The sequence below is a fragment of the Uloborus diversus genome, chromosome 8, assembly GCF_026930045.1.
Source record: "Uloborus diversus isolate 005 chromosome 8, Udiv.v.3.1, whole genome shotgun sequence".
Classification (NCBI taxonomy): Eukaryota; Metazoa; Arthropoda; class Arachnida; order Araneae; family Uloboridae; genus Uloborus; species Uloborus diversus.
Window position 1 is genome coordinate 140,748,166 of NC_072738.1, and position 26,565 is coordinate 140,774,730.

A 26,565-nucleotide genomic window follows, 5' to 3' on the forward strand; every position below is an offset into this window, starting at 1 on the left:
AAAGCAGTAAGTAGTATTGATCTAAAGCAGTAAGTAGTGTTGATCTAAAGCAGTAAGTAGTATTAATCTAAAGAAGTAAATAGTATTGATCTAAAGCAGTAAGTAGTGTAGATATAAAGCAGTAAATAGTGTTGATCTAAAGCAGTAAGTAGTGTTGATCTAAAGTAGTAAGTAGTATTGATGTAAAACAAAAATTAGTTTTGATCTAAAGCAGTAAGTAGTGTAGATATAAAGCAGTAAGTAGTGTAGATTTAAAAATCAGGTTTCAACAGGTCAGATTTTGATGACCCTGAAAGATTTAATGTCATTGAAAGGGAGGGTTAAGAAAACAATAGGAATGTTCAAAAACAGATTTTGCACTCGCTGGGTGAAAATGTGTGCATTTATCGATATTCAGTTAATCATCGCCGGGAATAAAACGAGCTGATGTGTGCATCACATGACTTCCTTTTACTCCAATTTAATGTCATTTTCTCATCATCGGCAGTTTTAATATGATTTAATAGTTTACTCTCTAAATATCACCAACAGTGGCCAAATTAAAACCTGATAAAAAAAAATAAAAAAAAAAATTTGCCGAATTTGTCACCAAATTATAATACCACTTGAGTTTACATCGAAATTAACAATGATTCCCCGAAAAAAGCGCAAAAGACCCCCTTTGGAGCATACAAATGCAACCAAAACGAGAGGTGCACAAATAGACCCCACTAGTAGTCTACGTACCAAATTTCAACTTTCTAGGACATTCCGTTCTTGAGTTATGCGACATACATACACACATACGCACATACATACGTACATACAGACGTCACGAGAAAACTCCTTGTAATTAACTCTGTTAGTAATTGGGGATCGTCAAAATGGATATTTCAGGTGTCTGTACGTTCTTAGGCACTTATCCAAGTGTGGTCGGGTTGAAAAAAAAACTCAACATTCATTTGGGGGTGAGCAAAATGGAAATTAAGGCCAATTTTTGGTTGAAAATTTGTTTCGCGAATACAATACTTCCTTTTTTTGTAAAAAGAAGTAAAAACAAAGATTTTTTTTTTGGAAGTGTGAAAGATCGCGGATAATCGAGAGTTTATTGTAGTTAATACTTTATTTCAAGGTTTTGTCGAAGGAAAAGAAAGAATTCAACAGAGTAGAAATTTGGCTTGTATCTTGGAAAGCTCCATTCCTTTAAGAGATTCAGGAGTACTGCATGTTCCATAGAATTCCACAGGCTTTTTTCTTGATGATAGCCATTGCAGTCGGCAATCACAACGAAACTCATTACCTGGAAAGTAAAATTACTTTTAATCCTACAGTTGAAAGAACTAAATATTCGACTTTACTGAAAGTAGAATAATTATTTTCTTTTTACCAACTTGAGTTTGAAAGTAAAACACTATTTTGATTTAATCCTTTCAGCATGGTTTAAACAGCTCAAAAAAATTTCGAATAAGTGCCTACGACTGAAGTTCGATTATTATATTTAAATCAACAAGCCAGAAATGATATGAATACAACTTTTGCACTAAAATGCCAGAGAAAGTTCAGGTTCTGAACATGTTAGAAGTCTTTTCTTTAGTTTCGAATAGAATATACTTGTACTATTTAGAAAAGAAAGAAAAAAAATCTCTCAGTAGATTTAGCATTGGTTTATCAAATTGAAATTGGAGGATTAGTCGAGCTAAACAACGGTCATAATTTAAATGTGTTGATAGAAATTTTAATGCATGATGTTTTTCTCTGCTCCAAGTATTCTACAAAAATTGTTCCTAGTTTATTCATTTATAATTAATCAACGATTTGATTTTAAACTTTAAAATTAAAGCATTTTCTTGTACTCAGTTTTACATTAATAGTATTTATTTACTTTTATATTGAAACATTGTCTAACTTTTGACTTACCATTCAGAGATAACTTGACAACATTTTCCATAGGCCATGCAAAAGTGGCCTCATCCAGAGTTGTGAACAAGTTGTTGCTGAGAAATAAATGCTGTAATTCTGGCATACCTGCGAACATATTTTCTGGAAGTGTACTCAGTTGATTCGAACTAATAATTAAAAAAAATCGTTATCATTATACAAATTGGTCAAAATGTTTTGTTTATTTATCAGAATGACTGGAAGTTTGAAAGCCAGATATTGGTCAAAATCTCTTGCAAAGTTTGCAGTAAAAATGCAGTAAAAATAACTAAAGTACACAAGAAGTGTTAGCAAAAAATAAGAAACGCGTGTCGTAAAGACACACAAAAAAAGGGAAACCTTTAACTTTTTTTCGTTTTTTTTTTTAAATTTTGAACTTTTACTTCACCGCACGTTTTCGCTCACGAAACGATCTTGTTATTTCTGCGCCTGGTGTTCACAATAGAGTTGTATATTTCAATGAAAAAAATTGTTAAAAATATATTATAAAAAATAACTTTTACATAAAAAAATACCGCCTTCAAAAAATACCCAGGAACTAAAAAGCAAAAAATAACTGATTACACTTTCATTCTATTTCCTACCCAAACATAGAAATGAAATTTATTTTACAATTCCAGTACAAAAATCAACTAAACTAAACACCGAATTATAAAGTAAACACTGATTTAAATTACTATACGATGAATTATTTTAAATACCTAATAATATACGATCTCTTAATTTTTAATAACCTTTTGAAGTCGGGGCCTCCTATAAAAACTACATAACGTAACTGACAACCCACCGAATCCTGAATTAAACACTAATTTAACTATACGCGAAATTAGTCTTTAAATCTAAACCTACTCAGTTACGTTAGGTAGTAGTTTATAGGAGGCCCCGACTTCAAAAGGTTATTAGAAATTAAGAGATCGTATACAATTAGTTAGGTATTTAAAATAACTCATCGTATAGTAATTTAAATCAGTGTTTATTTTATAATTCGGTGTTTAGTTTAGTTGATTTTTGTACTGGAATTGTAAAATAAATTTCATTTCTATGTTTGGGTAGGAAATAGAATGTAAGTGTAATCAGTTATTTTTTGCTTTTTAGTTCCTGGGCATTTTTTGAAGGCGGTTTTTTTTTTACTTAAAAGTAATTTATTTTTTGCTTTTTAGTGGTGTAAATAACACGGCGAGCGTCTCGGAGACATTCCGACGACTGTGAAGAAAGGCTTTTTCAAATGCGTAACTATGTATAAAAAAAAAATTGTCTTCATCATTTGTTCAACTTTATCAAAGTTTGCTTTCCGAAAGCAAATGCACGAGTCACTAAAAAAAAAAAAAAGACGAAATCGCTTTAGGTTTAAAATTTTAAAATAGTAAATTTTAGAATTGTAATATTGTAAATTGTAATTTATGTTTCCCGATTAGTGTCATGTAACTCGTGATAAAAGTCGCATGTTTCTTCACATGGCCCCACTATAGATGAAGATTAAAAATTCCACTAGAATGAATTTCATGTTTGCTTCAGATAATCCATAATTCAAAATTTTCATTATCATTACTCTTAATAATATATTTTTTAGTACTTTCTTTAAATATAGGTAAAGAAAGTACAAACCTTTGTTTTATGGCCTTTGTTTATCAATGGGTTTTATATTTAATCGTTTGTGAGGGAAATTGCATGAAATTTATTGTTTTACTCTTAACTTTTCCCTAAAGAACAAATAGGGTAAATCAAAGATTTGGAATCTAAGTTAGATCACCCCTTAACGAAACCACCACTAAACAAAAAGAAAAAAAAAAACAAAAAAAAATAAAAAAGCATAAAAACCGCCTCACTAAGTGAGACGATATACGAAGTTAATAAAGTACAAATCGATTTAAATGTGAGTAGGATATTTGATGAGTTCCCTCAACCTCAAACCTGAACTTGATTAACATTAGACCGCCGAGGAACTATACTGTTTCAAACAAAGGAAGACTTTTCTCTATCGGTACAGGCAGGAACGTGCACAGAAATTTTGAAGCCCATCACAAATGACTTTTCCGGGGCCCTCCCCATACTGTTTACCCCTATTTTTCACCGTTAGTTACAAAAATATTGGGCCCCCTTCACTCTCGGGCCAACAGGTGTCCCTCCCCCTCCCTGTGCACACCCCTGGGTACAGGTGTCTTATAGTATTTATGGAACATTGTACAAAGAAAAAAATCCGACGTGTTCAGAACCTCCTCCTTTTTTTGAAGCCTGCTAATTAATATAACCCTAATTTCAAATTGAACTGGCGGCATCGTGAAATAGTAAATCCAGAATATTGGTCAAACTTCAGAAATCATACACAGTTATAATGTATATTATTAAAGAATATAAATTAAATCGTGGGGGAGAGGTTTCTGTATTCAATTGCCCCTCAATTGAACACTAAATACATTTAAAAATTGGAATATTAAACAAAGACCTTTATAGTTTAGTGCCTAAATGAAATTATTTATTAGTAAATAAAATATTAAGGTAATTGATTCAACTATTAAAGTATCAAAATATATTTAATTTACTGCTTTGCTACGCAGTAATAAATACATAAGTAACACGTTTAATAAACTGGTATGTTGTGGCCATCACGAAACTTTCTTCTATATTTTTCTTTTTTTTTTCTGATCCCTCCCCATGCTTGACGAGGAAGCAATATTCCCAACAAAAACAAAATTACACATGCAAAAACTTGACTACCATCACAATGTCTGAATTATTTTAAAAGCAAAGCAAAGAGCGAAAATTGAAAGTTATTTTAAAAGCCTTGCTTGAATTAATTACAAATATTTTATTTGTTAACAAGCATAAGATGGCAACAGTTAAAAATTTTAAATCATTGAGATAATATTTCCGATCATTTCCATTCAATTAAAATCACGAGAAATACGCAGACGACAATCTATTGCGATTTATCTTTCTTATTGTTGCATTAATAAAGCTATTTTTATTCAAAAAAAAAAAAAAAAAAAAAATCAACACCTCTTGGAGCGATTGGCGTCAAAATTGAACCAATGCCTGTTTACGTATAGATTCACATATATTCCAAATTTCAACCAGAGCGCAGCATTACTTCTTGAGATAGGGCACTCACAATGGAAAAAAAGAACGGGCGATTGCGCTACCCCCTTTTTAGCTGTTGACACCAAAATAAAATCAGCTCTTATACCCACTAAGGACTACTTGCCGATAAATTTTTCTTTCATTCTGTTCATTATTTCTTTATATACAGCAGTCACAATCGACGACAAAAAACGTTCTATAGCTAAACCCCCGTTTGAGTTATTGACACCAAAATTGAATCAGCACCTGTTCCTGTTAATGACAACATATGGACCAAATTTTGTCTGATTCCGCCAGTTACTTCCTGAGGAATAGCAAGCACGCGTAACTCAAAAAACGTCCCATTGCTCCACCCCCCTTGGAGGAATTCGCGCCAAAAACCAATGGGCACAAGTTCACATAGGGGCACATATGTGTACCAAATTTCGTTCGATTTCATGCGGTAGTTTTTGCTGTAGAGCGGCCACAAAAAACTGGTCACACACAGACGTGACACACACACATACACACACACACACATACACACACACAGACAGACAGACATTTTCCAAAAATAGTCGAAATGGACTCAGCACACCTCAAAACGTTCGAATCCGTCAAAATTCGAAATTCGAAAATTTGCACGAATCCAATACTTTCTTCTATGTATTAGATATAGAAGAAAGTAAAAATTACCATGCGGCGCAGAGTTGAGAAAATTAATCATCCATTATGCCGCGAGAATTAAACATCGTTCAAGAGAAAGCCAAAAAGCTTAGGTGTGAAAATACACCGATCACAGCAACACCACGTGACCATGACGTATGAAATTTAAAGTTTCTTGGATTTCTCCGAGATCCTTTATCAGATCCAGACCAAATTACAATGGGACCATCTGGGAAGTATATCCTTCCAAAAAAAAAAAAAAAAAAATCAAATCGGTCTAGTAGTGTTGGAATAATTTGAAAACACACATAACAAGAAGTTCCGTCTAGAACTAGACGAGCCTACTTTCCCGTATACCCATACTACTTTCTAGTACCTGATCAATATTCTCAAAAATAGCTAAAATCGCAAATTTTTTCAAACATATATTTTTTAATATTTTAAGCTGATTTCTAGGAATAAAATATTCCTTACTTTTCTTCAAAAAAACGAACAAATAAAATAGCAGCACCTTTTAAACAAAGCAGCTAATACACTTCTTTCCATTAAAAAAAAATTTTTAACAGCTTTCAAAACGAAAAAATAATAATAAGTTCATTAAAATAAATACATCATATAAAAAAAATCGTTTCTTTTTCCCCTGTTGCCGAAAATAATTTTTAAACGAATTAATGCACTTACCAAAATAAAAAAAAACAATAAAATGTCAACTTAAAGAAATAATTTTCATTGTCAAAAAAAAAAAAATCGTCTGCGCATATTTTACGAGTTTATTCACCGAAAACTAAATACCTAAATTAAAACTTTAGCGTGAAAATAAAAACAAATCATATCAACAATAATTATTTCACAGTTAAAACCACAGCAGCGGAGTCGGAGTCGGAGTCAATCTCATTTTGGGATAAAAGAGTCGGAGTCAAATATCCAAGAATCGGAGTCAGTCATTTGTCCTCCGTGTATAAATGTTTGCCAAAGCTACGAAGTCAGAGTCGGGGAGTCGGATTCCGATTAATTGTCGGGAACAGGAGTCAGAGTCAGTGTCAGGTCCCCCTAAATTCTCGGAGTCGGAGTCGGGAGTTGGTCGTCAAGAGCTATTTCCAACAAAGTTTGTTTGAAGTAAATCCGCCTTCAAGCACGGAATCTACATTGACTTTCAGTTTCCCCGTAGGCGCTAATGTTAAGGGATTTGAACTGTTCAAAATTGAACGGAAAATTGTTCAAATCAAAAAGATATCTTATATACAAGTTTTTTATCAAAAGCTTTTTCCTACAAAGTTTGTTTGAAGCAAATTCGCCTCACAGTTCGGAATTGCTTTGAATTTCCCCGTAGGCGCTAATGTTAAGTTTTTTTGAACTGTTCAAAATTGAACAAAAAATAGTTCAAATCAAAAAGTGAAATATGGGAATGAGGTGTCCTTGCCGAGATCTTTCGAACAAAAAAAAGTTTGTTCGAATCGGACTATTCATTCAAAAGTTATTAGGGGGGGACAGACAGACAGACCGACAGACAGACCGACAGACAGACAGACAGACCGACAGACAGACAGACAGACAGACCGACAGACATTTTTCCCCATCTCAATACCCTACTTTCCAATTTTTAATTTTTCAATATTCATTTAATTATTTTATTTATTTTTGACTTTTTTTTGTTTTTCACGATATTTTTAAGATGCATTAAGCCTTCTTTCATGCTTTTTTCTTCTTTTTCTGACTTTTACTGGGAAAGTAGGCTAAAAAGCCGCAATACGAACTCATAACCTCCTTTTTTGAAGTCGGTTTACAAGGCAAAAACTAAACAATGCTCGAAATATGCTTTTTACTTGTCATAGCCGAGCTAAAGCCGATATGCCTTTTAAACACGCTCCGTCAACCTTTAAACCGGTAGTTAAAAATATTTTTCACAACAGTGAAAAGTTTGCATTCATGCAACGTGTAGCAATTCAGGAAGTTTTTCCAAAAATTGTTTATTTTATGGAAAATTTATAAAAACCCGTGAACTCCCGAAACGTTACACAGAAATAATCAGTGACGTTTCGTAATTTTTTTTAGTGTTACTTCCAAATTTTGCTGCACAAAAAAACTCTCTTATACGTGTATGCGTTTTGAAAATAAAACTGAATGTGAATTTTTGTGACATCATGGGTGAATGCTGCCGTGTGCAGGCAAAGGGCAGTAACTGCTAATTTTTCTTTTTTGCATTTTTGTCATCTCTTGTACGTCATCTTCATTGTACAAGCTCGCTTATTTGGTTTCCGCTGAAAAAAAGGTGCGAAAAAACCGTCTACATAATTCCAACATTTTCCTATTATTAGTATGGAATCCGACACACATTTCTTCAAATATCTCGAAAACTCATTTCTGCAGATACTGCCGTTTACCTGCACACGACAGAATACTCAATTCTGTTAGTACGCGAGAGACCATAATGCTAGTTTTCTGTACATATTCGCATCCGAGAGCTAAATTATACGCATTATACTCACCTAAAATCTAGCACACTCAGGCTCAAAGCAGGTTCTGGAAGAATATTTCTCTTCAGTTCTTTGAGATTATTTTGCTTCAAGACCACGATCTTCAAGTTCTGAAGGCTTGCAAAAGCCGAGTCGACGATCTCAGAAATATCGGTGTTGGCAAAGCCAAGTCCGATCAAACTACTCATTGGTGGCATAGGCATTTCGATTGCTGTCAGTGAAATGCCACTGATATCCAAGTTTTCTATGCGACGAAGATTCTTCAAGACATCCCAGTCCCAGTTTGCGACGAAACGGCCTTCCAGGATCTGTATTTGTTCCAGACGATCTTCAAGACCCTCAAAAGCTATATCGGTGTCAGTCAAAGCCATAATCTGTGTGTACTGGAACCGTAACTGGAAAGATATTAGTCATGCTTAGGCTGGACTTTCTATGAAAGAAATAAAAGTGGCAGTTTTGGAACTGGCCGACATAAGTTATGCTTTTATTGAATAGCATTGAATAATATAACCTTATAATGTTGGAGGTATACTGAAACAACGAAGCTATACTCAAATAACATAAGTTTATAACGTTGAAGGTATATTGAAACAGCAAACTGAATCAAGTTTATGTTAAATTTATCAATTTAACATTATCAACTTCAACTTTATAGGCTTATATTATTCAATAAAAGCTCAGCTTCTTTCGGTGAGTCCCGCGACTGTCATTTTCTAAACCAAATTACATATTTTAAAATTTAAATTAAAGCATATTCGCGAAATATTTTTGCACAGGTTTAAACTATGCGTTGATTACGGTGTAAATACGAACTTTCAAGTAGATATAACACCTAGAAGGATTTCAAAATTCAAGGAATTACAAAAACTAAAAAACATAACTCTGACCCGGGTGAGCTCGAACTGCCAAACTTTCGGTTAGCAGCTAAACGACAGTGCCGACTGCGCCACGGAGGCTTCGCTACAAATAAATAGTTAAAAAAAAAGAGGAAAGACAAACCTTTTACTGTTTGACCATCGATTACATGGAAAAGCTAATATCCGATTTATAGGTGGAAATGGACGTATCTATTAGTTTATAGGGGTGTTAGTTGGTTTGTTTCAGATGTGCACTTTTGCCTCTCTATTATTTAGCCTTAGTTTTATAAAAATGAAAATTTGCTCACAGCAACACTCTGAAATCTAAAGTATATTCGATCTATATTCTCATGGCAAAAATAATTGATTTATTATTCACAACAAAGCTTTGAGCTTACCATTTTGCTTTTACGTTCCTGAACGAAATGAAGATAACTTATTTTCTTTTTGTTGTTTCTATGGTAACTATTTTCATTTCCCCTTATTTTATGTTTGAGAATGCAATAAATGAATAAGGTACTAGTGACATTATAAAACGCGTGTATCAATATCCCATCGTTATTTTCCCATCTCCCCTGCTAGATTCATTCAGATGGAATCATCTTTACTTGGCAGATTGCCAAATTACGTACAATCCGTGGTCAAACAGTATTTGACGCAATGAATCCTGCATACAAGTAATGTATCTTGTGAATATTTGCTCACCCTTTTGAATTTGGTGTTTCGGAAAAGATCACTAGGTATATATTGGAACACTGAATTATTGACTGAAAGAGAGTACATGTCGTACTCCTCCGTAACTTTGACGAGTGGAACGAGTTCATCTGTGCTCAGTATGTTGTCACACCACATCATAGCTCCCAGCTGGAAAGTCCTGCAGTAACATTTGGGGCCAATGCTTTCCTCTGGAGGACAACCTGTTGCTAGAGTCATCCAGGCCAGCAGCAGAAAAGAGATTAGGATATGCATAACTTTCGATGCTGCTAAAATAGAAAAAAAAAAAAGGAAAACATATTAAAAAACACAGATCAATTTCCTGAAAGGAAAATTCAGCAATTTCTGTGAAATGGACAAAATGCAAAGGACTACTATGGGAAGAAAGAGAAATTTAAGTGAAGATTATACCATTGTTCAGATTCTTATGTTTGTTTTTTGGCTGCTAAAAAAGAAGCAATAAGCAAAATTATGTTCAGTTTGTTGGAGAGATCATTAAAATAACATCCTTTCTTCCTCGCCACACTGTAAAACAATTCCGAAACGTTACTGGGTATTTCCGTGTAACGTTTCGGGATTTCAATGGTTTTTATCCACTTCCTCGAAAAATCAAGTATCATTGTCAAAAAGTTTCCTGAATTTCTACCAGTTATGCAAATGGCAGATTTCTCACTGTTGTGAAAACTATTTTTAGCTAACAGTTTAAAGATTAACTGATCGTATTAATAAAGTGTATCGGCTTCAATTCGATTGCAGCCCGTCCGTGCTGATTAAGCTCCCAAAGGGAGCGAATAAGTATGGACTATATTGCTTATAAGAATTGTAGGCGAGTAAAATTCTCGATACCTGCTTGAAATTCTGGCTTAGCTTTGACATGTTGGAAATACTACTAAGCGAACTTTCTTAATAAACCAGGAAGGCTCCAGGCTATTACATTGTATCCATTTAAGTTTATTATCAAGTTCCAGGATCACTACTGGCTTTAAACGGGAAGATTTCTGAATTTTTCAGGAGACTTCCGGTATAATTTCAGGAAGGTTACTGAATTTTACCCGAAAACGTTCCTGGTTTTTGTAAGAGAGCTTACTGGCAGAAATGGGGCACATTAGCTGATGTCCATTATTTTCCAGGAACGTTTCTGAATCGTTTTTACAGTGCAAGTGACCCGATGACCTCCCTGAAAAAGTGGTCCTTGGATTCTTTACTTCGGTCCAGAGTTGAACAAGCTTTCCGGCTTTCCACGTTCATGTTTCCGTAGCCACATAGGTGGCACTCTGGTGATGTCAGGTGGACCAATAAAACACTGTAAAAACGATTCAGAAACGTTCCTGGACAATGATAGGCAGCTGATGTGCCCAATTTCTGCCAGTAACGTATCTCGTGAAAACCAGGAACATTTTCCGCTGAATTTCAGTAAATTTCCTGAAAAATCCAGAAATCTTCTCGTTTAAAGCCATTCGTGTCTCTGGAACATCACAGTCATCTTAAGTAGAGATTTTATCAAGACTGCTCCAACAACAGTATTGCAGCCATGGCCAAAGCTGAGTCAGAATTGCAAGTACGTATCAAGCATCTCATTTGATTGCAATTCTTGCAAAGCTACGTAGTCTATACTTATTCGCTCCCTTTGGCAGTTCAATCAGCATGGACGAACCGTAGTTGAATTGAAGCCGATACACCTTATAAATACTCTTTGTTAATCTTTAAACTGGGAGCTAAAGATAATTTTTGCATTAGAGAGAAGTCTGCATTCGGACAAAGTGTAGCAATTAAGGAAACTTTTTGACGATAATACTTGATTTTTCCAGGAAGTGGATAAAAACCATTGAAATCCTGAAACGTTACATGGAAATACTCAGTAACATTTCGGAATTTTTTTACAGTGTACGGTGGAGGTATGCGGCAATATAAATCTTGCCCCGTCCTCATCCTGAAAGCTGCCACACTAACCATTTGTGGTAGATTGTGGTCGAGATGACCTACGGAAGCGAGGCTCTTCCAATTATTTCCCAACTAGAAAGTCGCCCGTCAAGGTATGACGGGTGAAAATTGCTTCTACATTTGAACGAAGCCATTGCCTGTTTGGTGACATTTTGATAGTTGAAATTGTAACCCTAACTCCAGTGGATTAACCCTAAACTCCAGTAAGCAGCATTCATTATTGCTGACCATTCTTTCGTTTCTTCATTCCTCTGAAATGACACAGTCTTACCAGTAAAACAGTTAAATTACCGGATCGAGTCCAGCTTTGTCACAATAAAGCCTTTCCCTGCATGTTAAACATTGCCAAAACATATTATCAAATTATCATGCCGTGGAGCGAGTTTCATTGTTGAAACTTGCGGGTTACTCGATCATCGGCTATTATTTATATGAAGATGACAGTCTCTCCATCCTCTGACATTTTCTTCTTTGAACTGCTGTTTTGTAACGAGTCACAGCAGAGTTATTAAAGTAACATGATATTTGAAAGTTTAAAAAATGTTTTGCATTGGGTATTGTTGAAGAGGGAAAAAGTAAATTTTGTTTTAAAGATTTATCGTTGTAACAGGTATGTTCCTGAAATTGTTTATTTGGTGTACGCCACTCTAAAGACGCAGATACGTACTATTTGAAACTCATGCAGAAATATGCAATGAAATGATAACTTTTCAATTTATTTTGCTATTTATCTATCTTTGTTTATATATGAAATGCATATAACGAATCTTTCTGACATCGACTCTTTATAAGTATAAGGCATAGAAGTATAAGAAGAGCACGAAGCTTGTGTTTCTTATTTATGAAAATCAAGAGATTGAAATGAACTGGAAAGGGCAAAAACAAATATTTCCGAGAAACAAAATCAGCTATAAAAAATTCTACAAAAATGAGTCTAGTAGAGAAGAGAGAGAGAGAAAGCAAAGTTAAGCTATTCCATTCTGACCCTCAGAAGCAGATGTATATTTTTTTAACGACACACAAAAACAGAAATAAATTAATAAAAATAGATGAATAAAAATGGAATTAAATAACTCAAAGTCAATCTTTTATCAAACGGAGAAAAACGAATCCCTTTTTTTCTTTTTTGGTAAAAGAAAAATATATTGATTCAATTAAAAACTTTCTTGAATTTTAAATGGAATGATAATTTTGGAAAACATTTCTGCCGTTATTTTTTTTCTTGTTAAGCTGGAAAAAAAAAGTGTGTGGAAATGCAGCACCATCAAAGCGCACAGTGTACCGCTGGTTGGCCAAATTCAATAGTGGAGAGGAGACTGCAGACAAAGGTGTGAGCACAGGACGACCTGCAACGTGACATACAGCAGCAAATGTGGACGCCGTGTCGACCTTGATTACGGCGAACAGGCGCGTAACATTTGATCAGCTGCATGACGAAACAGGGCTTGCGCGAGGAACATTGCAAACGATTGTGTACAACGATTTGGGGATGGCAAAAGTGTGCGCCCAGTGGGTACCACATGCACTAACACCTCAACAGAAGCAACAACGCGTCGCCCATATGCAGAGAACTGCTTGCACTATACGATGAAAACCCTGATGACTTTTTTGCGCGACTGGTTACGGGTGACGAGTCGTGGTTTTTGCATGAGACGCCCGACAAGAAACGCCATTCCACGGAATGGAAACATCCATCAAGTCCACGTCCCAAGAAGCCTAGGCCGTCGTTGGCGACAAAGAAGCAGCTGGCAACAGTCTTCTGGGACGTTCAGGGTATTCTCCTGGTGGACTGGCTGCCGCCTGGACGCACTATCAATAGCGATAGGTATTGTGAGATTGCTAGGACGCTGCGAAGACGCATTCAACAGCGCCGTCCAGGAAAATGGGCAGGCCATGTGTTGCTGCAGCATGACAATGCACGGCCCCACACCAGACGCCAGACACGCGACACCCTCGCAACATTGGGCTTCACTGTGTTGCCGCACCCTCCCTACTCACCCGATCTGGCCCCCTCGGACTATGCTTTGTTTGACAAGTTGAAGGATGCCGTCCGGGGTCAGCAACTGCAATTAGGTGAGGACTTGCAAGCTGTTGTCCGTAGGTGGTACACCAACATGCCCACAGAATGGTTCGCCGGAGCCATCCGAAAACTCCCAGCCAAATGGCAGAAGTGCATAGACTTGGGTGGGGAATATATCTAACGATTGTAATTGACAATATTTGTAAATAAATTATTTTCCATCTTGTGACCGCATTTGTGTCAATCATTTCTGTACGACCTTAATAAATGCCCAGTATTTGATCTATACAGCATTGTAGATCAGCTCAACATCTCATTTTGATAAAGCTTAATGATTTAGTTGAGTAACAAAGATTTCAACAAACTTTTCAAATTGTTCTAACCATAGACATGGGAACCGGTTCGCTCCCGCTCACTTAACTAGATGGATCATCCTGCGGTAGAAAAGCGATTCCTTTTCAACCAACTACCGTTCGCCATTTGGTGGGCAAGAACTTTCCACCGCAGATTACATAAGCTTACTATCAGTTCGTTTTCCGCAATTTTTGCGGGGATTTTTCAGTTTTAAAGTACCACTTTCAATGGAACATCTTATTTTTTGAAAAAAAATTGTCTCAAAATAATTTTCTCTTGGAAATTCACTATTGTAGGTAATTCCAGAACAGAAAATAGATTTCGCATCTTCCTTATTTGTAACTCATTTGTAATTCGTCATTATGTGAAACATTAAAGTATATTCCTTTGTCGTCGACAAAAAACTAATTTATGTGTTTAGGGATTCCGGGTAAGTCAGTTTGAATCGCTACGAAGATTTTTTAGGGCCTTTGTACACTCGGCGTAAACACACGACACGGACAAGTTCCAGTGTGAACTGCTCTGAGCGGCAGCATCAAAAGGCGACGGAGTTGAACGACGGATTTGTAAGTCACTTGAAACGGCGCATTTGTATATGTTATGAATCTTCTACGGCAAATTTGCAGTACTATTTTAAATGTTGCCTCATGTTTAAAGCATGTAATTATTTATTTATTTCAGTAAAATGAAATATATTTATCGGATACCATACTATTCTAGCGTTCAATCGATTTAAGCAGTAATTACTAATTTGCGTATTTACATTTTAAAATATAAAACATATTTCAGAGCTTCAATTTGGTTTTATTTTATCTTAACTGCTTGTGTTGAGAGAAAACAGAGAGGTAAAAAAATAATTATAATTAAATGCTATTTTGACTTTTTTGAAGCTGATTTGGGGTCCCAATAGCTATTTTGACTTTTTTGAAGCTGATTTGGGGTCCCAATAGCTATTTTGACTTTTTTGAAGCTGATTTGGGGTCCCAATCTCTCTCTCTCGATCTCATTCTGTGGGTAGAAAAAAAAAGTCTTTCACTAACGATACTATGCAGCAAAGAAGACCGTTCTGATGCGATTCTAACTGTGCAACACGCAATACTTCTAATACATACTGTCAGCCCCACTTAATCGGGTAACGGATAAACGAATACTCCGCTTATACGAATAAAATTTCCCGGATCCGAATTTTCCCCATAGACACAATGTTAAAGATCCCCGCGTAATCGAATAATTTCCCCGGATAATCGAATAATATTAATCAGCTTTCGCAAATATTTTTGCTGAGAAAAATTTTGAATAAAATAAAAAGAAATAAGTAAGAAATTCTGATGCTAAAATATAAAGTAATATTTATCGTTTGACATAGGGCAAGAAAAAAAAAACATTCATAATCCATCAAAACGTTTCCACTATCCTATCAAATTTCTTTTACCTTCGTCATTACAAAGAAAAAAAAAATGTGTATTCGATAATTAAATTGCAATACACAAATAAATGTACACATTTTAGACGAGGATAAATTGACAAATGTTAAATGTAAGATACGGTAGACGAGGAGGGGGAAAAGAGAGAGTCAGAAAAGTGTTCCCAAAAGACCTTGAGCAAGCAATCCCCTATTATGGAATTATTAAAAAAAAAAAAAAAAAAAAAGGTGCTAAAACAAAGATTTCATAACTCAAGTTGTAAGTTACTTTTTATAATTTTCATAACTACTTGTTATATACATATACTAATTATTAAACTATTTTGTTGTTTATTTAGCTTGTTTCAAAAACTTTTTAGCAATAACATTAATTATTTCCTTTATATACGTAGCTATTGATTTATTATTAATTCGTTTTAAGGGGGGACAAATGTTGTCAATTTAGAGAGGTAAATAAAATTTCCCTGTTTACCCGCTTAATCGAATAATATATTTTGGAACCGACGATATTCGATTAAGCCGAGCCGACAGTATATATATATATATATATATATATATATATATATATATATATATATATATATATATATATATATATATATATATATATATATATATATACGGTAGAGCCTCAAAGACCGCCAAATGGAATTAGAAATAGTAATAATAATAACAAAAATGGTAATAAATGGGCAGTGATGTGGGAGCTATTCAGAGAAGTGAAAACTTAAAAGTACAAACCAGGAACCTTTTAAATTTTCAAATCAGTTGAAGTTTAAAAAATTAAAACTTCTCAATTTTAAAATGAAAAATTTTAACATTAGTCTGTTTTTCCCTTATTCACACTCCGAGCAACAATTATATGCATTTTTGATAATTTATTTATTTATTTTTAAAATATTTATACCCATATTGAATATATTTGGAAAACATGCATTGTTTTTATTGTTAACTGGTACCCGTACGGCTTTGCCCGTAGTAGAAAATGAAAAAGGCATTTGGTTCGCCTGTGTATTTACAAATAACAAATGATGAACTTCTTGATAATATGCTATGTTAATTTGCTCGTCCATGTTATGGTAATTTGTTCATCCATGTTATGTGGCAACTAACTCGTACATGTTATGGTAATTCACTTGGTGCAGAGGAATTAAATTTATATAAAAAAAAAAGTGGTGGTAAAAATACAATTATAGAAAAAGAACGGAATCAAAATTTTAAAAATTCTCTTCGAGGTGCAGACCTACATGCACAAACAAATTGTGTGAAAAATTTCATGAAAATTCACCGCACGGTCTAGGTGCGCGTCACTGAGATTTAGATATCCAGACAGAGAAATTTCCAGCTTTATTATTGGTAAAGACTAAGCGACATTGAAATATTGGCAGTCACTGTTCACTAATCAAACACATTGAACAATTAAAACGATAGTCAAACTAATTCACTTTTTTAACGAAACACAGTATTCGCAACTCCAGCTCTCGAATACGCTACCTTGCGGTGATTTACAAAACTGCCGAAAAAACTAAAACATTGCCACATTGCGTTCCACGTGTGTCTGTTGACGTTAACGCAGGCAGTTTGTTCTGAGTATTTATTAACGCAATCGATGTGTCTTAGATTGCTTTCAGCTACAGAAATTGTTTCGTCCCTTAATAGTATTCTCGAGCTTCTCAAAATAATGTTAGTTTTCCTTATTTCCTTTTAAAAAGTGAGTTGATTGAGAAATTGTGAAAGCACCACAAGAAAACTCTGGATTAACAAACTTGGATAACGTTATACCAGGTGAAAAATTTTATTGTTTTGTGCGAATTTGTAAGAATATGGTTTTTTTTTTAATTTTAAATTAATTTAACTAACCATATTTTACAGCAGAATTTAGTTGGAATAGACAGTATGCAAAATATTTTCTTGAATATATTATTGTAGAACAAAATGAAAAATGTTTAACCGAGAAAGAATTTACTTTTGCTTTTATTCTCAGCTGAAAGGTTTCGCCAAATTTGTTTATGGTTATAGTTTTAGTATTGTGCGAGCAAAGTATCCTTGGCGAGATTATTCCGCATGTTAGTTAAACCATTTTTAATTTTTATCATGAGTGGAATAAAATGGTAGGAAGATTAACAGAATTCGATAAGTAAAAAGAAATACTGGTAGATCAACTGAAAAGAAAACTACCACCATATATCCGTGAGAAATTTGTTGATGCTTTGCATAGCATGACATAATTAAATCATGACTCAGAAATTAGAAACATTCGAAACAGAAAAATTTTAAATTAACCGAATCGGGAATTTGAGAAAAATAACTCAGCTACAAATGCAAAACAATAAGCACTAGCCAAGCAAGGAAAAGAAGTATCATCTTCTTTTGATAATAATTCGTAATGTCATATTAAATTTTCTAGCATTAATTGTTATTCTTGACAGGCCACAATTATTATTTAGTTTTATCAAGAATTGATAAATATCGAATTCAACATCGTGGAACTGGCTGCTTTGAACTACGAACTACGTAATTTGCATTAATTTCTAACGTTTAGTAATGCTTCTTGAATTCTCATTTCTTTCTACGTGGGCCAGAATATCCACAAGACTTTGAAAATTAATTTTAAAAGAATAAAGCGAAAAAATCATACGTACGAACAAAAATCACAACACTTTTAGCATTTTCTTCTTTACCACGTGCGTTTGTTTTACCTTTTTCGTCCGCCATTATAAAGTGGCTACAGTGCCCCCTATAGTTCGTTGGAGTTGCGAATACATCCATTTAACTTTTCACGTAGTAAATTTAATTTTACTTATATAGATATATACAAGAGTTTCCTCTACCGGAAACATTAGCCACGCACATTAATTTTATATTACTTCCATTTAACTTTGCTCTTGGCAACGACGATAAAGCTTGCAAAGTTTTAAGAATCTTTTATCCAGATTTTAATGCTTACTTAAGTTTAACCATACAAAATTCGTTCAACTTAATTGACAATTTTAACTTTAAAATTGCTGCTATTCATTTTGAGTTTTGGCAACGACGCATTTTCATGTTGGTGGCGCAAATCCAAAGCAGTTTCCAAAAATCGCTCAACACGCCTGAAGAAGTTTTTACTTTTATAAAGTGCTCAAAACTCTTCTTAACCAGAACGTAGGCATATATGAATAAACGAATGTCTGTAGCTCTACAAAAAATTGAGAGAAAAACAACTTTTGCTTCTGCTTAAAGAGCATTTACTAGAGAACGTTTTGTCCCTTAAAGTAAGTTTTAGAAAAGACTCTGTGAATAGAACGACGAGCTGATTAAGGGTAGAGAACTGCGTTTAATAGTGTAACGGATATTTTTAGTGCGCATAAATCAAGTAAATAGGCTATCTGCTTTTCACTGCTTAAAAAACTGAATTCTCAGCTGTGGAGGAGCTATTGCATAAAACGTGTGAAGTAAATAAAATTGTTTTTAACAATTTCACTCATTTCATAATTTTTACATTAAAAAAAAAAAAAAAAGAAATCGCGGCGATATTTTGCTTCTAAATTTTTTAGCACAAGCTAATAAAAACACAGTTAATATTATTTTAATAGTTTAGGAGTTACAAAATAAAAAAAACAATGCAAAAGGAAAAAATTAATTACTTTTTTCTTTAAAAAATGTTTAATTATGTTTACTTTCTCTATACTCCCAATGTGTAGAAGAAAGTATTGGTTTTGTGAAAATTTTCGGATTTTGAAGTTTGACGGATTTCCACGTTTAGTGGTGTGCTGACTCCATTTCAAACATTTTTGGAAAATGTCTGTCTTTTTATAGGTATCTATGGAAACATTCAAAATTTAATTGCAATAATAGAAATAGATGTCATCTTCTTCATAAAGTCTATGCAACGAACATACCAGGAAATTTTGTGGGGTGTTTTGTGTAACAGTGTGTATTTCTCCTTCTTTGTTTTTTTTTTGAGTAATCTCGATTGCTTATTGTTCTCACTTGACTGTTTTGATGTCCTATCATTTTATTTTCCCACCGCCACCCTCTGCAGCATCACCGTCGACCGGGTCCTCACGATGCTGCTCCTATAGCGAAAGTCGTCTCCAGGTTGCATCCATGTCCTACACACACGCGCATACATACTGCCGTGTGCAGGTAAACGGCAGAAACTGCAGATTTTTCGATTTTCATTTTTTTGCATTTTTGAAATCTTTATTACTATAGTTTTATGGTACAAACACTTTTATTTGGCTGCCGCAGAAAAAAAAGCATTTTTTTATCAGTGGTAATTAGCAGTAACTGTTTTTTAGCAACATTTTGCGGGAAGTCGGCAGTATGTACATACTGCTCTTTACCTGCCCACGGAAGAACGAAAACTTTCTCCCGTGGCCTGGTAAACGGCAGTAACTGCTTTTGTCGCTACATTTTGCAGGTAATTGGCAGAATGCACTTACTGCTCTTTACCTGCACACGGAAGAACGAAAACTTTCTCCCGTGGGCAGGCAAACGACAGTAACTGCAATTTTTTTGATTTTCATGAAATTTTTTGCCCATGATCGTTCTGCCGTGGGAGGGTAAATGGCAGTAACTGCAATTTTTTCCATTTTCTTTTCTTTTTTTTGGAATTTTTCAAATCTATGCTTCTTCAGTTTTATGGTGCAAACATGTTAATTTGGTTAGCGCTAAATAAAAGCATTTTTTTATCAGTGGTGATTAGCATTAACTGATATTATCGCTACATCATGCAGGTAATCAGCAGTATGTACTTACTGCTCTATACCTGCCCATAACCATTGTCTGGAGAATGGAACATAAATGAATCGCCGCCAAAACTTGAACCAAGACGCATAAACGGTTTTCGCGATTTCTTTTTAGCTCAACTAAGGGCAAGCAGAACGCCCCGATGGGAGGTCATTGTGTGACCTCTCAAAAATTTCCTTGATTAGGCAAATTTAGAGAAAATATTGCATTTTTTAAAATGATTCCTAGTCGCTTCTCATTAGATGTAGGTATGCGTGCCAGGTCGTATTTTATCTTTCGGCAAAATTCGGGAATTACCGTCTCTCGTCCTTGAGCGAAAGAGATATTTAAAAGGGGGAGATACTTGGGGAAAAATAATCATACTTTATTTCAAATAAAGTCGTAGAAAACGTTTTGTAATTTCACAGCCCTCAAACATTAAAGAAAAAAAAAACTTTGATTCTTCATATCCGTGTTCTAAAAACAATAAAACAAAATTATTTTTTACTAATGTACAGTTATAGAAGATAACATACGAGTAAACACAAGTAATGCTTGGCAGACGATAAATAAACGTGTACCAACAGAACGATTCTGTTCCATTTGTTTTGTTCTGTCGCAGACGATATTTTTCAATTTTTTATATATACTAAGCTGCTTCACTTTTAGTAGTTCGATGAGAACCATTATCAACACACGAAGCATTTCTTTCGCCTAAATTTTCATGGATATTTATTGCTTTATTGCAAAGTGCGGAACATTAAGCGATTTGTCGTAGTTTTAAAAACGCCTAAAGAATCTTCCAGTTGCCAAGTGACAACGTATGAACACACTGTTAAAAATTTTCCGGAAAATTTACGGTAATTGTTACTGGCATCCATGTTGCCAGTAACTATTACCGTAAAAATCAAATGTTACTGTAAAATGTTACGGTATCCGCGGTAGGCCGCAGCAACCAATTGGCGCTGGGATCGCTTATTTCTCCGGTATAAATTACCGTAAAAATCAGCGATGCGTCGGCGATGCAATTTTACAGTAACAATTACCAGAAAATCTTCCTGAATTTTTAACAGTGCATTAAAGAGTTTTCGACAATGCCGTAAGCAATCAAAACATATGCCTTTTTATTTTATTTTTAAATTACATTTCATTTATTGATATTAAATTTATGTCAACTGTATACACGGTATTATTTATTTTTTAAAGTAAAATATATTGTTCACATTGCAATAAATATACTTCGTAATGACATATCTACTCCGTATTATGTTGAATTTGTAATTATTGGTCATTCAATAGTACATTGTGCAGTTACTGCTGATTACAAAGTGCATGAAAATTACTACTGCGAAGTGCAGGTAAACGGCAGTATCTGCTTTAATTAAAATTTTGATTGCAAAATCAAATTGAAACAAACTTCCCAAAAAATACTTCGATATAAACATATAGAATAGCCTAAAATCAAATTTCAATATTTAATTGATATTTGTGGGAAATCAAAAACGCGTTTCTTCAAATATCTCAGAAACTCATTTTTGTAGATACTGCCGTTTACCTGCATACGGCAGCACACACAACTACACACACACACGCACACACACACAAACACATACACACACATACACCTACACACACATACACAAACACATGCACACAACTACCCACACATTCATGCCTGCACACAGACACAAACACATATTCCTACACACACATACATATACCCCCCCCCACACACACACATTCATATACACAACTACCCACACACTTATTCCAGGACACAAACACACATGCCTACACACATACACATACCGCCTACACACAAACACACATACCCCCACACACAAACACACACGCCTACATACACACACTCGTGATTGCGAAAAACATAATTTGAATTCAAGATGTCAAAATTCAAATTATTATTATTTTTTTTTTTTGGCTGTATCATTAGAATTGGATACTTTTTGTTATCTGTTATTTTATTTCTGTTATGAGCTGCTTACAGAGTGGCCAACTTCTTCCGTAGAATAAAGAATAGAAAATGATGTTATAATCAGGACCCAACTACATGTCTCTTAAGGGCGCAGGGCACAATCTTTATTTGGTGTCCCCTCCCCTCTTTACTTATGCTGTATTATGAAGTAATAAAATACTTTGGTACGTATTTTCGCAACCAAGACAAATTTGACGGTGTCTCATATCACACTATATATTATCGTGTTTAATACATATATTATAAGTAGTAGTGATATATGTGATAAATAATATATTATATTAGATGTAGTCAAATTTTGATCGATTGTAAAAAAAAAACGTTAATATTAAAAGACAACTTTTAATTGCAACAATAATGTATATATAGGACCTGGAGTGGTTTTGGAATTTGCAAAAAGATTAAAAGTTTCAGAATATTTTTTTTCTAGATTTAATATTTTCTTACGATAGGAAATTACTCTATTTTTTAAAGCTTTAAATAAAGATTTGGAGTCCCTCAAATTTTGGTACTCTGGGCCCGTGCCCCATGTGCCCATCCCTTAATCTAGCCGTGGTTATAACTTTGAAAGCAGACTGAAGATACCATCTATCAGGGCCGGATTTAGGGGAGGGTAGGCGGGGTTACTGCCCCGGGACCTCCACAACAAAGGGGCCTCCACAGTAAAATTTTTACAAAATATCCCAACTTTCACGGGTTGAAAATATCGGATATATACATATATATCAAAATATTCGGATTTATATCAAAGTATCGGATATTTTCGAAAATATGATGATCTTTTCGAACCCTGATTAGGGGCCTCCACTCCTTCGCTGCCCCAGGGCCTCCACATTTCCAAATCCGGCCCTGCCATTTATAGATTCCTTTAAAGTCAAACATACTAAACTAGTATGTTGTGGCCATCACGAAACTTTCTTCTATATTTTTCTTTTTTTTCTGATCCCTCCCCATGCTTGACGAGGAAGCAATATTCCCAACAAAAACAAAATTACACATGAAAAAACTTGACGACCACCCAATGTCTGCATTATTGCAAAAGCAAAGCAAAGAGCGAAAATTGAAAGTTATTTTAAAAGCCTTGCTTGAATTAATTACAAATATTTTATTTGTTAACAAACATAAGATGGCAACAGTTAAAAATTTTAAATCATTGAGATAATATTTCCGATCATTTCCATACAATTAAAATCACGAGAAATACGCAGACGACAATCTATTACGATTTATCTTTCTTAATGTTGCATTAATAAAGCTATTTTTATTCGCAAAAAAAAAAAAAAAAAAAAAAAAAATCAACACCTCTTGGAGCGATTGGCGTCAAAATTGAACCAAAGCCTGTTTACGTATGGATTCACATATATTCCAAATTTCAACCAGAACGTAGCATTACTTCTTGAGATAGGGTACTCACAATGGAAAAAAAGAACGGTCGATTGCGCTACCCCCTTTTTAGCTGTTGACACCAAAATAAAATCAGCTTTTATACCCACTAAGGACTACTTGCCGATAAATTTTTCTTTCATTCCGTTCATTATTTCTTGAGATACAGCAGTCACAATTGACGACCAAAAAGCGTTCTATAGCTCAACCCCCGTTTGAGTTATTGACACCAAAATTAAATCAGCACCTGTTCCTGTTAATGGCAACATATAAACCAAATTTTGTTTGATTCCGCCAGTTACTTCTTGAGGAATAGCAAGCACGCGTAACTCAAAAAACGTCCCATTGCTCCACCCCCCTTGGAGGAATTCGCGCCAAAAACCAAAGGGCACAAGTTCACATACGGGCACATATGTGTACCAAATTTCGTTCGATTTCATGCGGTAGTTTTTGCTGTAGAGCGGCCACAAAAAACTGGTCACACACAGACGTGACACACATACATACACACATACATACATACACACACACACACACACACACAGACAGACAGACATTTTCCAAAAATAGTCGAAATGGACTCAGCACACCTCAAAACGTTCGAATCCGTCAAAATTCGAAATTCGAAAATTTGCACGAATCCAATACTTTCTTCTATATATTAGATATAGAAGAAAGTAAAAATATGCAGTGAGTTAAAGTTCAAGCTTATGTGGTTCAAGGTTACCCTACATGTCTCTATCTTAGAGTTAAATTTCCGAAAATCAATGATTAAAACTTAATATATTGGGTAAAAAAGATTGTGGCCTCAAACTGTTGACGTTTGCTTACGTCATTCCTTCTATGACACACTGCTGTTGCTTTGACTGGAAAACTACTGCGTGGGAACTGATGAAGAAAAATGGCACTAGATTGGGGTGGTCCCGGCATTTTCCTAAATAAGAGTGATGATGATAATTAGTTGAAATGCACAGTTGCATCCCGATATTGCTGTTTTGAGTCTGTTTGAAAATAGACCCCGGCCCTCATTTTTCAGTTTTAAGAATGTCATGGAAGTCTCATGCATTTGAATAGTGATTGAGAAAAATTTACATGACCTTCAGCTTTTCACGCGCTTGAAATAGTTTTTCTGATTTAAATAATTAGAAGCGGTAATACAAATAAGCGGTACACAAATAATACTACATGAGATATTTTCTTGTTCTAGTTATTTTTTTTTTTCAAAAATAGTCAGTGCTTTTGTAGTTTTACAAGGTTTAGTTAAATTGGCAAGCAGAGATATATAACTATAATAGAATTCCGGTTATCTGACCTAATACCTTTTTATCCATCACGATAACGAAAATAACTAAAACGCAACAATAGAAAAAAAAAGTGTAACAAATTTAAAAATTAGTTTGACTTTTCAGGTTTTGAATTCAAATTATGCTTTTCGCAAACACGAATTTAGATAATACCTTGCTCGCTGAGTTTCTTATTTCTGTTAATGGCTTTATTGCAATCATGATTTCAATTCAAGACTTCAAAACTCAAAAGAATGTCAAGAGTTTGGATGCTGGATGTTATGTGTTGGACTCTGCATGTTGTTTGCTGGATACTTTTTTACGTAAAAATAATTGTGTAAAGTCTAGAAGGTCGTTTATAATTTATTTGATTCCGAAGTACATGGACTCTTGCATTGTAGACATAGAAAAATAAAAATCAAAGCACGCAGACGTCATTCAACGGTCAAGCGGAAACAATAAGCAATTCGTGATTTAAAAAAAAAGATTGTTTAAGATTTTGCGTTGATCTATTGATTCCTTCTTCGCACAGACCTATTTCATATTTAAAAAAAATATTTTTTGAATTAAGAAAAATGTATTTAGACTCAACGAGTCTTCTTAAATGCTTTTAAAAACTATTTTTTGGATTAAAAGTTTTATTTAGTTAAAAGGTGTTAATCATTGTTACTTACTTTCATAAATAATCTAAAAGTGACATTTAACTTATTTTGGGAAAATAAACAAAACAAAATAAACATAATAAAACGGTTTTCGTATCATGTGTTCAAACGAGCTGATTGTGCATCACATGATTTCCTTTTACGCCAGTTTAATGATAATAGTGCCTTGGAGTAAGCAAGGAAACACTAAATATTTTCATCCCTAGTTTCTTGCGAACCGAAGCAAAAAAAAAAAAAAAAAAGTTTTACACAGATTTATTTCCCTATTATTGGCATTTTTAATATGATTCAGTGGTTAGCTCTTTAAATATCACCAACATTGGCCAAAATAAAACCAGATTTAAAAATTAAAAAAAGAAAAAAGAAAAATTTTTTCGCGAAGTAGGCGACAAAACTTGGCGGCAAAAAGCTTGGCGATATATCGCCTAGTGTTTGACAGATTATAACACCACTTGAGTTAGCATTGAAAGGAACAATGATTCCCGCCCCCCCCCCAAAAAAAAGGTGTAAAAGACCCCTTTAGGAACATCTGAATGCATCCAAAAGGGAAGGTCACAACTAGACCCCACTAGGAGTCTACGTACCAAATTTCAACTTCTAGGACACATCGTTTTTGAGTAATGCGAGATACATACGCACATACGTACATACACACATACGCACATACATACGTACATACGGACGTCACGAGAACACTCGTTGTAATTAACTCGGAGATCGTCAAAATGGATATTTCGTGCGTCTATACGTTCTTAAGCATTTATCCACGTATGGTAGAGTGGAAAAAAAAAAAAAAAACTCAACATTCATTAGGGGGTGGCAAAACGAAAATTAAGGCCAATTTTTGAGTGAAAATGTTTTCGCGAATACAATACTTCCTTTTTTGTAAAAGGAAGTAAAAACAGTCTCCATAAGAAAACATCCTTTTCTGATTGAAGCGAAAAGCATAACATTGTTAAAGTACTGGGAAACTTTTTCACTCCAGTATTAATTATCAAAAACAAATCTTTTGATAGTGGTTCAAACAAATAACTTACATGCTGTTCACAGTGATGACTACCAGATCGATATCTAGAAGACAAAATACAAGAAACGTTCTTAATCTCGT

General features: G+C 34.4%; 1 protein-coding gene across 1 annotated transcript; it reads right to left on the reverse strand.

Moving 5' to 3' along the window:
* Positions 1–1,105: 1,105 nt before the first annotated feature.
* On the reverse strand, positions 1,106–26,532 carry LOC129228169 (carboxypeptidase N subunit 2-like). The gene is made up of 5 exons (XM_054862821.1): positions 26,495–26,532; positions 9,677–9,954; positions 8,127–8,509; positions 1,897–2,045; positions 1,106–1,279 (listed from the first exon to the last, which is right to left on the reverse strand). Exons 2-5 carry the CDS (start codon positions 9,938–9,940, stop codon positions 1,137–1,139), a joined length of 939 nt encoding a protein of 312 aa, XP_054718796.1. The 5' UTR covers positions 9,941–9,954; positions 26,495–26,532; the 3' UTR covers positions 1,106–1,136.
* Between the last annotated feature and the right edge of the window lie 33 nt (positions 26,533–26,565).